This window comes from Dermatophagoides pteronyssinus, unplaced genomic scaffold, assembly GCF_027571235.1.
Source record: "Dermatophagoides pteronyssinus isolate colony J.1.1.1.1 unplaced genomic scaffold, Derpt_VIB-CSIC_2022.12 sq0007, whole genome shotgun sequence".
NCBI classification, from domain to species: Eukaryota; Metazoa; Arthropoda; class Arachnida; order Sarcoptiformes; family Pyroglyphidae; genus Dermatophagoides; species Dermatophagoides pteronyssinus.
In genome coordinates, this window is record NW_027461531.1 from 281353 (window position 1) to 293586 (window position 12234).

At 27.8% G+C, this 12234-nt stretch overlaps 2 protein-coding genes across 2 annotated transcripts in view; both read right to left on the bottom strand.

The window, feature by feature from the left end:
- Positions 1–341: 341 nt before the first annotated feature.
- Positions 342–12234, bottom strand: part of LOC113799389 (uncharacterized) — a 61182-nt gene continuing 49289 nt past the window's right edge. The window contains exons 3-9 of the mRNA XM_075820671.1: positions 8920–9135; positions 8642–8830; positions 5964–6079; positions 4903–5343; positions 4187–4842; positions 2908–3224; positions 342–2660 (exon numbers count right to left, since the gene is read on the bottom strand). Of these exons, the coding sequence (XP_075676786.1) occupies positions 925–2660; positions 2908–3224; positions 4187–4842; positions 4903–5343; positions 5964–6079; positions 8642–8830; positions 8920–9135 (3671 nt within the window). The 3' untranslated portion in view covers positions 342–924. The remainder of the gene's footprint in view (positions 2661–2907; positions 3225–4186; positions 4843–4902; positions 5344–5963; positions 6080–8641; positions 8831–8919; positions 9136–12234) is intronic.
- Positions 9213–10041, bottom strand: LOC142645146 (uncharacterized). The gene is made up of 2 exons (XM_075820676.1): positions 9813–10041; positions 9213–9647 (listed from the first exon to the last, which is right to left on the bottom strand). Exons 1-2 carry the CDS (start codon positions 9907–9909, stop codon positions 9382–9384), a joined length of 363 nt encoding a protein of 120 aa, XP_075676791.1. The 5' UTR covers positions 9910–10041; the 3' UTR covers positions 9213–9381.

A 12234-nucleotide genomic window follows, 5' to 3' on the forward strand; every position in this document is an offset into this window, starting at 1 on the left:
TGGGTCATTTTGGATTCATTCATTGATCGTAGACCAAATATATAAAATCAACATTTTCATCCAATCATAAATGGGAAGATTAAACAGTTCGCCGAATTCAACATAACAAAACAAAACGACCAACTAGTAATATTATGTGACAAACAAGAAATGAACAAAATATGAAAAATAGATAAATGGGATGACACTTTTTTTTGTTTTGTTGTTGATTTGGAGAATCCGTTGCCGCTACGATTAACATTATTATTATTGTTATGGTGATTGGGCGTAAATCGTTTCTTGATCAAAAAGTTTTTTTTTACTTGTCTATTCTTCAACAACAATTGTTGATGTTGAAGAAATTGTTCTTGTTGTTGGTGGTGCATACAACACAGAATAAGATAAAGTTTTTACACGTATTATACAAAAGAAAAAAAATATAAAAGTTTTTGTCACAACAGTTTTGAAAATGAAAATGAATGATAACAGATCAAAAACTATTGGAATAACACACACACAGATTAGATAGAATTGATGTTGAAAAATAAGATTGACGAGAATCAAAACAAAAAAAAATGAAAAATTTTTCAACAAACGCATTCTTTGTTTGTTTTGATGATGGATGAGTTTTGGTCTATGGTCTTTTGATTGGTTTGATGTGTTTTTCTTCTTTGGCTTTTTTCGCGTTTTGACAAATTATTCTGCCGCAAAATATTCGATCACTTATTTTTCGTTTATTTTGGTTTGAGCGAATGGAAAAAATAACAAAAGAAAAAACAAATGATTTTCTTTGACACCAAACTTATTTCGATAAAATTCATTTATTTTAATAATCAAAATAAAGGAAAAATTCAAATATACTTGTTTAATATCATTAGAATAGATAATTTAAGTTTAATCAAAAAAAACAAACAGAAACAAATTACATTTAATTTTGAAAACAATTTAAATTTTCATTCGTTTTAATGTCGAAGAATTTTGACTATTTAATGATGATGATGATTGTTGTTGTTGATCGATTGAATAATTATTTGATTGTAAAATAATTAAATCATTATTATCATTCATATTAATACAATCATTTGCTGTTGATGATGATGTTGTTGTTGTTGAAGGCACTAATAAAGTTGTTGAAGATAATTGTTGATGATCATGATCACCAACATTATCATCATCATCATCATCAAGATTATAAGATATTGGTGGTGAAAGATTAAAACGAATCGTACGATTTATGGAAGAATTCTGTTTTGATGATGATGATATTGATTGTTGTAATAAAGATGGATCGGTATCTGTTGTATCGGTTGTATTACTTGGATTACTTGCTGTTCCACTTCCTATACCACCACCACCGCTAGATGATGAAAAACTATGTAATGGAAAATATTGAGCATGTTCTGGCTGCGTTTGAAGAAGATGATGATGTTGTTGTTGATGATTAGATGCTGGTGATTGACAAATAGATCCATGATGATCATTTAATAGCGAACAATTTATCATATCAGATGTTTCCATTACTGGACAGGATTGTTGTTGTGGTTGTTGTGTAATATGATGATGATGTGAATGAATATCATTATTTAGTGATGATTCGGCTGTTGATATTTGTTGATCAGCATAATGTACATGATGAATAATATGTTGTGCACCTGTATTTGAATCGATTAAATTTTCTGAAACTGTATTAACATTATTGCCATAATAATTTGAATTATTTGCGCATAACATTCCCATTGGATTAGAAAAACAAGTAGATTGTTGTTGCTGTTGATGATGATGATGATGGTGAGGCTGATTGTGAGATGAATGATGACCAACACCACCACTCCTGATTGAATCATCCATTTTGTTAGCAGGAATAAATTTCGTACAACTTGTTGAATCTACAATTGAATCCTGTGTCGATGATACAGAAGTAGAATTATTTTGTCTTTGAAGATTATAGTAAACACCAGCAAATACAAGTAAATTCAATGCTAACAATGAACAACCAACAGCAATTGTTGCTTGAAGAAGATTATGACTATTATCAGTTCCTGAATCACCACCACTACTATGACGTTTACTTGTTGTAGTCGTATTATCATCAATATCTGGTTGCTGTAAATTATCCTTAAAAGCTGTATGTTGCTGTCCAGAAGCACTTTTCATTTGAAATTGTCCATCAACAAATGCAAAATCACTATCATTGGAAGACTGGTCGGCATTCATACGAAATAATGATCCTGGTGAACTACGAAGCCAATTACCGGGAAATTTTTTCATTGTAGATTGAACACCAGTTCCACCAACAGAATTTAATTGTTGACCATTTTTACCATGAATATTATGCTCTAATGTTAATTGACGAACATGACCATCATAGGAATTTGGATCATCAAAATTATCCAATAAATGATGACGAATATAACGTAGTCCAATATTATCCTGTGAACCAAATTCTGAATCCATATCTAAATCTAATGAATCGGGAATTATACTAATATCTTGATCAGAATGATGAACATGCATATGATGATTGTTATTGTTATTGTTGTTGTTAGTGGTGGTGGTGATTCCCGTATATTGTTTTCGATTAAGTAAATGACGATATTGATCTTGTAATAGATGTGGTATCAAATTAAGCCAATAGCTTAAACGATGCGATTGATAATGATCACGTAAACGTGGTTTGGATCCTAAATAATGATGAAAATTTTTATCATTCAAAAAAAAAGAAGAAAGAAAATAGGAAAATAGGAAAATCAGTGATATCATAAATGAAGCACAATAGAAATTCATTCATTCTATACATGTTTATAGTATTACATAATTATGATTATTATTTAATATCTCTATATTTTTTTTCGGTAAAAATTTCCAAAAGAATATAAATATCATTATATATTGTGAAAATTGTTTTCCATTGTTTACTTATAAACTAACCTAAAAGTAAAAAACGTTGTTGACCAACGGTATATTGAGGCCAATTAAGAAGATATGGTTGTATGGTTGATGATGTCCGGAATTTATTATTATTATTATTATTATTTTCATTTCTTATCGACGAAGACGATGATGATGATAATGATGGTGAAGAATCTTCCAAATTATTATTAGTGCTATGATGATGATTATGAAGCTGGTGAGAATGTGGTTGATTTTTTTTACCATAATAATTTCCATTGTTGTTGTTGTTGTTAGTGTTAATATTATTATTATTATTATTATTAATATCAGAATCATCAGGATGGTTTGGATTCCTATGAACAAACGAACGAACAAAAGAAAAAATAATAATAAATAATAAATTCAATGATAAGACAGCAACAACAACAACGAGAAGAAAGAAGATCTATAAGAAAATTTTTGGTTCATCATAAGTTATGTGTTTATTATTAAATAACCAAGCCTTTCGCCGATCAAACGAAAAAGAAAAATATCCAGAGATAAAATGGATCATATGTTTTTTCGTGATCAGAAATTTTTGTTTTTGTTTAATTAAACTGAAAAAACAACAATTCAGTTAATATGTATCATTATTATTATTATTATGAATAATGATAATTTTGATTAAAAACTTTGTATTTGTCAACATTGAACTGATTACAATGATGTTTAGATTAAGTTTGGCCTTACAAAAAAACTTGAAAAAATTAATCTACTATAGCTGAATGATTGATGATGATTGTTTTTCTTTTCGGGGTGTGCGTAAGTGCGGTTACGAAATTGACCACAAAAATTAGATTCAGTTTATAATTGTTGCGGCTGTTACCACATTGTTATCAACGAAAAACTTTATTTAACAATATAAAAAAATCTGATAAAGTTTATGTCAAAAACAGTTTCATTTTTTTTTGGTTCGAAAATAAAGTCTAACCAGAATTTCAAAAATCAATCAATCAATGATCGATTTGTGAAAAATATTCTTTTCTTCAATCAAGAATACAGAAGTATTAGTCTATTCAATGATTTAATGTTGTGAAATACTTATTAGCTTTGTCCACCTTTGAGTAAATGATAATCAAAAGGTTTTCAAGAATGAATAATTTATTTGCAAAAGCTAGTGGTTTGATTATCATATTTATTATATTGACATGAGAAAATTTGCATATTCCAAGCCAAAACAAAATCCATAGATTAAAAAAATTCATTTAGTGAGTAGTTGAGAGATGACTGTATTTTCATCATCATCATTAGTATTATTAGTATTATTCACACTTACCCATATTTAGCAAAATTACTGAAATATGTTATCATCATTTGGCTAAGATGAATTTGTTCGGCTATAACAGCTGTCGTTGTTGATAACAAATTATCATTATTATTAGCCATTATATTATTATCGAATAGATCTTGTCGACGGCCATTTATATCGGATACGTTCCAATTATTTTGAAAATGTCCGATCGAATGACCAGTTACGTGTTGAGCAATTGGTGCACCAAACATATAATCCAATTCATCATTAAGCATTGATCCAAGTCGTTGATCAATTGATTGTAATTGACCGCTTGTCATCATTGATATACCATCAATAGATCCTAAAAATGATGATGAAGTTGATGATAAAGATTCGAATGATATTGATTTTGGATTATTTTGAAAAACATAGAAAAAAATCTTTCCGGATTTTGAATCCTGTTGTTGATGATGGTCATGTGAATGATATGCAAAATCGAATGTAGCATCTTTGTTGTTTTTTGTATTATATGGAAAACGATCAGGCATTGATTTGGCATAAAGCTCAACGGTTTCAATTAATGGAGCAAGAACCAATGAATGGCCCAATATATCAATAGTAGAATCCAATAGATTAATAGGATGTTCACTTGGTCGACTCCAATCAGTGTATTCATTAATCAATGTCCAGAAAATAGTCTATTTAATATCCAACAAAAAAAATGATTAATGAATTCAAATTTACCCAAAGAAAATTACCTGCTGATGAAAATCAAAAAGATTACGTATTAAAGTTCTTAGAATCTGATTTCGACGTTCAACATTAATTCCATAACGTTCTTCATAACCAGTAAACACATCTAATGGACATTGTACTCTTGTAACACCAAATAATATATCACCATGATAATGATTGGCAGCAAATAAATCCGATGAAATTGATGAAGATGAGGCACTATTCTTGAGAAAAACATAATTTGATGATGATGATGATGAGGCAATTTTCGATGATGATGATGATGATGATAATGGTCCATAAACCATAGATTCCATCATTATACGTGGTTCTTCAACAACAACAATACCATCGATTATTGGACCAAATGGTGAAAGATAACGTGATATGTGAATGTGATCCATTGCTTTAAGAATCTCATCGAATGATTTCCTTTTCAAACAATCGACCGATTGAGTATTATCCTTTAACAATTATTGATTCATTCAAAAAAAAATAACAACAAAAATAAAAGCAAATAAAGCAGAAAATGAAAAAAAACGAAAAAGAAATTAGAAACAACAAAATGGAGACATTAATGAATAAGTGGAAATAAATTGGGTGTCAGACCGTTACTCATTCGATCCACAAAAAAAAAAAAAATTCTTTTTATACACAAAATAGAAATGAAATGATTGCCATCTTATCGAAATGTGTGTGTGTGTCGTTTTTTTTCGATTTTTTTGATTCTTTTTTTTTGTTGTTGTTGTTGTTGTTGGTTAGTGAATTCAACAACAACAAATACACACACACACACACACACATATACAGAATAAGAAAAGATCGATTCATTACTTGGAATCTTGAACGATCGACAGCTGACCAGATCGAACAAAAAATAGTGAGACATTAGTTTTACAATTTTTCGTTTTTTCGTTTTGTTTGCGATGTGACCAGAAACCAGAAGAAAATAATAATAATAAAAAAGACGTGTACGATAACAACATTTAATCGTAAAGAGCGATAAATGTGAATGGATGCGGGGGAATGTTATGGAAGGAGGGAAGAAAAAAAAAGAAATAGAGATATTAAAATAAACACTTACATAGACTGGACAATTCAATTGTTTGGCCAATAATCGTGCATTGTTTTCGGATTCACGAGCAATTGCAGATGGTGCTAATGCCGATCCACTTAATAAAGCAACTCGATTGAATAGACCTAAACAGAAAAAAATGTGACAATAAAAAAAAAATGGATGAAAATGGAAACCAAGTCAAAAATGAAATTTGAAATATTTTATTTTGGTTTGAAAATTGAATTTAAATTTGAAAAAAATAAAATTATAAATATAAAGTAATATTTATTCATTGCATGTGAAATAGGAAAAACATTTTTTTTTTTTTTTTTTTGAAAATTTCAATCAATATATATCATGTTTCATGAATAAAAATGAATTTCATAAAATATTTAGCATTTTTTGCAATCATTTTTTGGATTCAATTGCAAACCGAATGAAGGAAAAAATAGGAAGCAGGTAAAAAACACATGTTAATCATTAACAACAACAACTGATTTAAAAAGTTATTAACTAAGGTGTGTGTGTTTGTGTTTGTGTTTCTAGAAACAATCCCAAAAAAAAGTCAGTCGAGACACAATATGGATGACATAAATGGTTTGTCTGTCTGTGCGTTTATATGTTCCGTAATATAATATGGTTGTCAAGTTGAACATTTAATCGAACTACTACTACATATGAAAACATTATGAATATTTATGTGATAAGGGTTGTTACCATCATTATACAATTCAACAACAACAACAACGAAAACATATGAAACAAAACGATCAACAAGAATTTTTTTATTCTGGCTCTTGAATAAACTTATGAAAACAATTTTCATTATTCATCATCATCATCATCATCATTTAAACACACAGACATATTACTGGATATTCTGGATAGATTAATGATATTCTTGTGATGATGATGATGATGATGATTATAGGCTTTTTTTGTGAATAACAACTGAAAATGAAATGAAAAAAAATAATAACATCAATGACGTGTGTGTGTGTGTGTAGAAACAAGCCAAGAAGATTTTCATCATTTTGCATTTTCGGATGAAAAGAAAAAATGGACAGAAAATAGATTTTTTTTTCTACATTGATTTAATCGAAACTGGACAACAAACAAATGATGATGATTATAATCAAATGTTTGTAGAAGATAATTGTCAAAATAACAAACAAACAAATGAATGAATGAATGAAGAATGGATCGATTTATTTTTTGAATGAATGAATGAATGAATAACAAGGAAAAGAATACAAATGCATTCACGTCGAAATATTCAATTCTATCTCATATGACATATATACATCATTCATAGGAATTTTTTTAGAGAAAAAAAATAGTGAATAATTAATGTCACATGTTTGGACATGATGATTAACATTATTTTTTTTCGAAAATTGTTTATCGTTGTTTATCGACCAAATCAACATTAATTTCTTCCTTTTTTGTTTCAGATATAAACATAGTTTCAAGTGAGAAAAAAATAACGATTATAATAAAAAAAAATTCAACACTTTTTTTCGTTAATGATGAACGAAATATTGTTGGATGTTTCAAAAAAAAAAATTAGACAAGAATAAAGTAGAAAAAAACCTAGAAATGAGCGATTGATGAACTGAAAGAAAAGAAAAAATCTCAATAATTGAGTTTATTGAGAATTTTCGTTTCGTTCGTTCGTGTATGATGGTTTTTAACGTGAATTACAATCATAATTCTTAAAGAATAATGTAGGAAACTAATTTAAAATCAAATCAAACAATAAATAAATACACAAGCCATAAATTAAGTGTGTGTGTGTGTGAGAGTAAGCTGTTTTTTTTTGTTCAAGTGTCGAAAATTGATTGAGTATTGTATAATAATGAATGAATGCAGTGTCTATATCAATCTTCTGAGGTTTTCCACAAAAAGAATTTATTTTTTGTAGATTAATCTATCGTTCTTCAGTTTTTTTTTCAACAGTGTTAATTTGCTAAATCAACCCAGAATAATGTATCAAACATTTTTTTTTTTTTGATTTGTTTTTCAAATTGAACCTTTTGTTTTGTTTTGTTTGTTTCATCGTAATCATTATCATTGTTTATCGAGAACGACATGAATACATCCATTCTATTTATAATGAAATTTTTGGTGAAAAATAAACCAGAATGACTAACTAATTATTTGTATTCAAACAAATGGAAAACATTATTTATTTATTTTTCAAAGATTCAATATAATCTTCATTAATTTTTTATTATCGATCAAAATTCATTGAATCAAATGGAATAGAATGAGATTATGCAATGATGAATTTTTATTGAGAAGGTAACAAACATTGATTACGATTTCGAAAGCAAAAAAGAAAAAAACATACGGAATGGCAATTTTCATAATGGAGAAAAAAGAAGTTTCCCTTGTTTCAATACATTTCATTCATTCATTATCATTCTTATCATTTTAATCGAAAATTGTTACGAATGATAACTTGACCATTTACATATATGATATGAAAAAAAGTGTTATAATTTATGTGAATTGGTAACCGGAGAATGAATAAAATGAATCAAGGATAATCATCAAATGCAAATGTTGAACAAAACAAAACAAAATGATATTCTTTTTTTTCAATATAAAATATAATCATAAAGATAGGTGTAACTAGGTTTTGAATGAAGAGAAAATGATTTCGGTTTGAATGAAATGAATATTCCAAACACAAAGTTTACCTTTAGCCATTGGTGATAACATTAATAGATGTACACAAGAGGCACCAAAACCATGTCCTATTAGGGTAACATTTGTTGGTTCACCACCAAATTCAGCAATATTTTCCTGTATCCAATGTAATGCAGCTACTTGATCCATTAAACCATAATTTCCACGAATTGTACCATCAACTAAAGCTGGTAAGAATCCTGATAATTCAAAATAGAAAATAAAAATCATTATTAAAAAAAACAAATCGATTGTATTCTATTTTTTTTTTTTTTTTTGTAAAACTAACCAAGTACACCAAGACGATAATTTAATGTAACAACAATAACATTTCCATAGCTTGACCAAATTGATGCATCAAATGAATTACCGGTACCGGTTTGATATGATTCACCCGAAATGAATACAATCACTGGATAGCGTTGTTGTTGCTGTTGTTGATTTTTACCATTCTGATTTCCAGTACTTTTTTGATATTGATGATGATGATTCAATGTATTTGATTCTGTAAACAACAAACAAACAATCAAACAAAACCCAAAAATTAAATAAAATCCACATTTCAAAATCAAAATTTAAAACTTCATATCATTTCCATATATGGAATAGTTTAATGTTTTATTTTTAATAAAAATTATGAACTAAATGATCATATCCAAAATAAATTAAATAAATATGCATAGGTATTACAAATCCGAAAGAAAATATATGTAAACCACATTTGAAAAAAAATAGATAAACAATGTTTACATTAAGTAGATAGTAAATAATAAAACAAATAAATAATCATTGTAAAAATTATTATCAATGAAATATATTTAAAAATTTGCTTCAAAATGGTCATTAATTTTGATGATTTTTGCTGTTGTTTTCGTTGATTATGATGATGTTGACAATGGTGATGACCATGATTGGCTACCATATGATTCCAGGAATAATCAATTTCAACATTATTTTGATGTTGATCATCATAATCATCGCCATCATTGAACAATATCAATCGTTCTAGATCATAATCTGATTGAAATTTCGATTCAAAAGGTTTTTGATAATTTTGTTGATTAGAATAATGATGTTGCCAATTATATTTAGTTGTTGATGTTAATGAATCACGTCCCCCATGAAAAGTTGACAATAAAAGTAGCATGAAAAAATCTTTACCTAAATTATGTACATTAATACCATTATTGAATTTTTTCGTTGAATCATCATCATCATCACCATTCGATAATAATAAATCATTTTCATGTAATGATTCTGTATCTGAAATTTCATTCATATTGTATTGATTTACGAATTTGAAAAGAAAAGTGAAAATACGACAAAGTTTTTTTTCTAATATTCAATGAATCTATAGATACAAACAAACAAAAAAAACTACACTCTCAAACACAGATGACCATATAACAAAAATAACATTAACATTGTTTATGAAAAGATTTTTGAATGAATAACAAACAAACAAACAAAAAAAACATTGCGATATTTGATCTTTACGAAGAAAAATATAAATGAATAATTCTCTTTCTCTCGCTCTATAGAAAGATACATTATATTCATAGTAAGATGAGATTCAACAAAAAACAACTATGATTTATTGTTTGTTTGTTTTGGATTGACCTGGACCTTTTTGATATTTGGGAATGATAAATTTATTTCTTTGGAATTTTTTTTGTTGGAATCTGTTTGAATTCAAAAGAAAACACCATTATAAAATATTTCTTTTCTATATAGTCGATGGATTGATAAAAGAAAAAAAAAGATGGATAAATTGCCAGGTATGTATGATGCATTATCAAACATCAAACATCAGGTACAGTGGTTTTTATCCGATTGAATAAAACAGTGGGAAAAAAAACAGAATTTTGTTTTAATGGATATTTTAATTGAATTTCCGTCCGGTTCTATGCATCATCATTATCGTCATTTGAAACACGTTATAAAAAATGAAAGTTTCTTTTCACTTTTGTTCTTTCATATTCCCGGAAATTCATCATATTCAATCAATGAATAATGAATACGTGATTTTGCAAAAGACGAAAAAGAGAGAAAATTCGGCGTTTGGAATTCAATTCAAGAAAATTGTCATGGAATCGAAAAATTTTCTTGTTTTTTGATGATTTTACTATATGATAATCATCATCATCTTTGTCGTCCTTCATCATGGCAAAATTAATTTCATTTCACAGTTTTTTTTTTTTTTTTTGGTTATTCTTTTCGTAAAAAATTGTCTATTCAAACATACACTACTACTGCTACTATTTCCGACGAATGGTTTTGAATTTTAAGTAAAAAAAAATTTTCTAACAAATCAATTTTCCATTGTGTTCAGAATCGTGAATAATAAAAAAAAAATTATTGGCAAGATATATAATTAGAAATTCATATTCTGTCTTTTTCATGCAAATAAAAAAAAAAAATAATAAATCTTCAAGATTATATTCACTATGTTCAGTTTTGTTATAGTGTGTATGAAGATGTTGAAGAATTCAATTTGAAACAATGAAACTAAAAAAAAAAGTGGGGAAAAATCAATGAACTGATTGAATGAAAAAAAAATTCTTGCAAAACTTAATAATTAATCTATGATTCCATGTTGATAATTATGGTTGTTGCAATTTTTTTCTTCATTTGATCAATGATGATGACTATATTTTTTTCCATCTGCAACATAGGTTCAAATTATAAAAAAAAAATTTAATCCGATTAAATTTGAAAAAGAAAAAAGTTGAGAACTTGGCTTTGCAAAGAAAAAAAATTGTTCAACAGCAAAGATCATGATGTTATGTGAAAGTGAAAATGAATGAAAAAAACTGGAATATAATGAGAAAGTCAGCGTAGCAACAAGAAAAAAAAAATGAATTTTTTTTTTGTTTCGGCATAAAAGAGAACAGAATCGATCGCTTTAACAAAACGATAACATGTGAAAAATGAAATCAATTTTAAATTTACATTTGTAAATTATTTAAATCGAAAAATTGTAAAAGACAAATGTTATTATGGATGGGGGTGGGAAAAAAATGAAGCCCTTGAATACAGTAACCAGGGCCGGTCCGAGGAAACGCGGGGCCCTGTGCAAATTTTACATGCGAGGCCTTTTTTTAAGTAATGATGAGGGGCCTAAAAAAATTCAAATTTGAAATGTAACATGAAGAGAATCTTCATTTAACAATGCCAAATTTCAAATCTGAAATGGAAAATATCTTCATTTAGCAAATCCAAATTTCAATTCTGAAATGAAGAATTTTTTTGGGCCTCGCTTTTAACTGGTTGAATTTTTTGGGCTTCGCTTTTGATGATTTTATAGGCGTTTTGCTAATCAAGTTTATGGAATTTTTTTGAATCAATTCGTTGTTATTGTTTAAATTCCACTTTTTTTTGCAAAAAAAAAATTTTCGAAGCGCGGGGCCTTTCGAAGCGCGGGGCCCTGTGCGGTCGCACATCTCGCACACCCCAAAATCCGGCCCTGACAGTAACCATCATCAAAGATGAGAATGAGAAAAAGCTAAAAGAAAATTCAGTAAAATTCATTAATCATTTTCATCCAGCAAACACAATGATGTGAATAATGAGTAAACATAAGAAAACAACAACAATTTTCTTT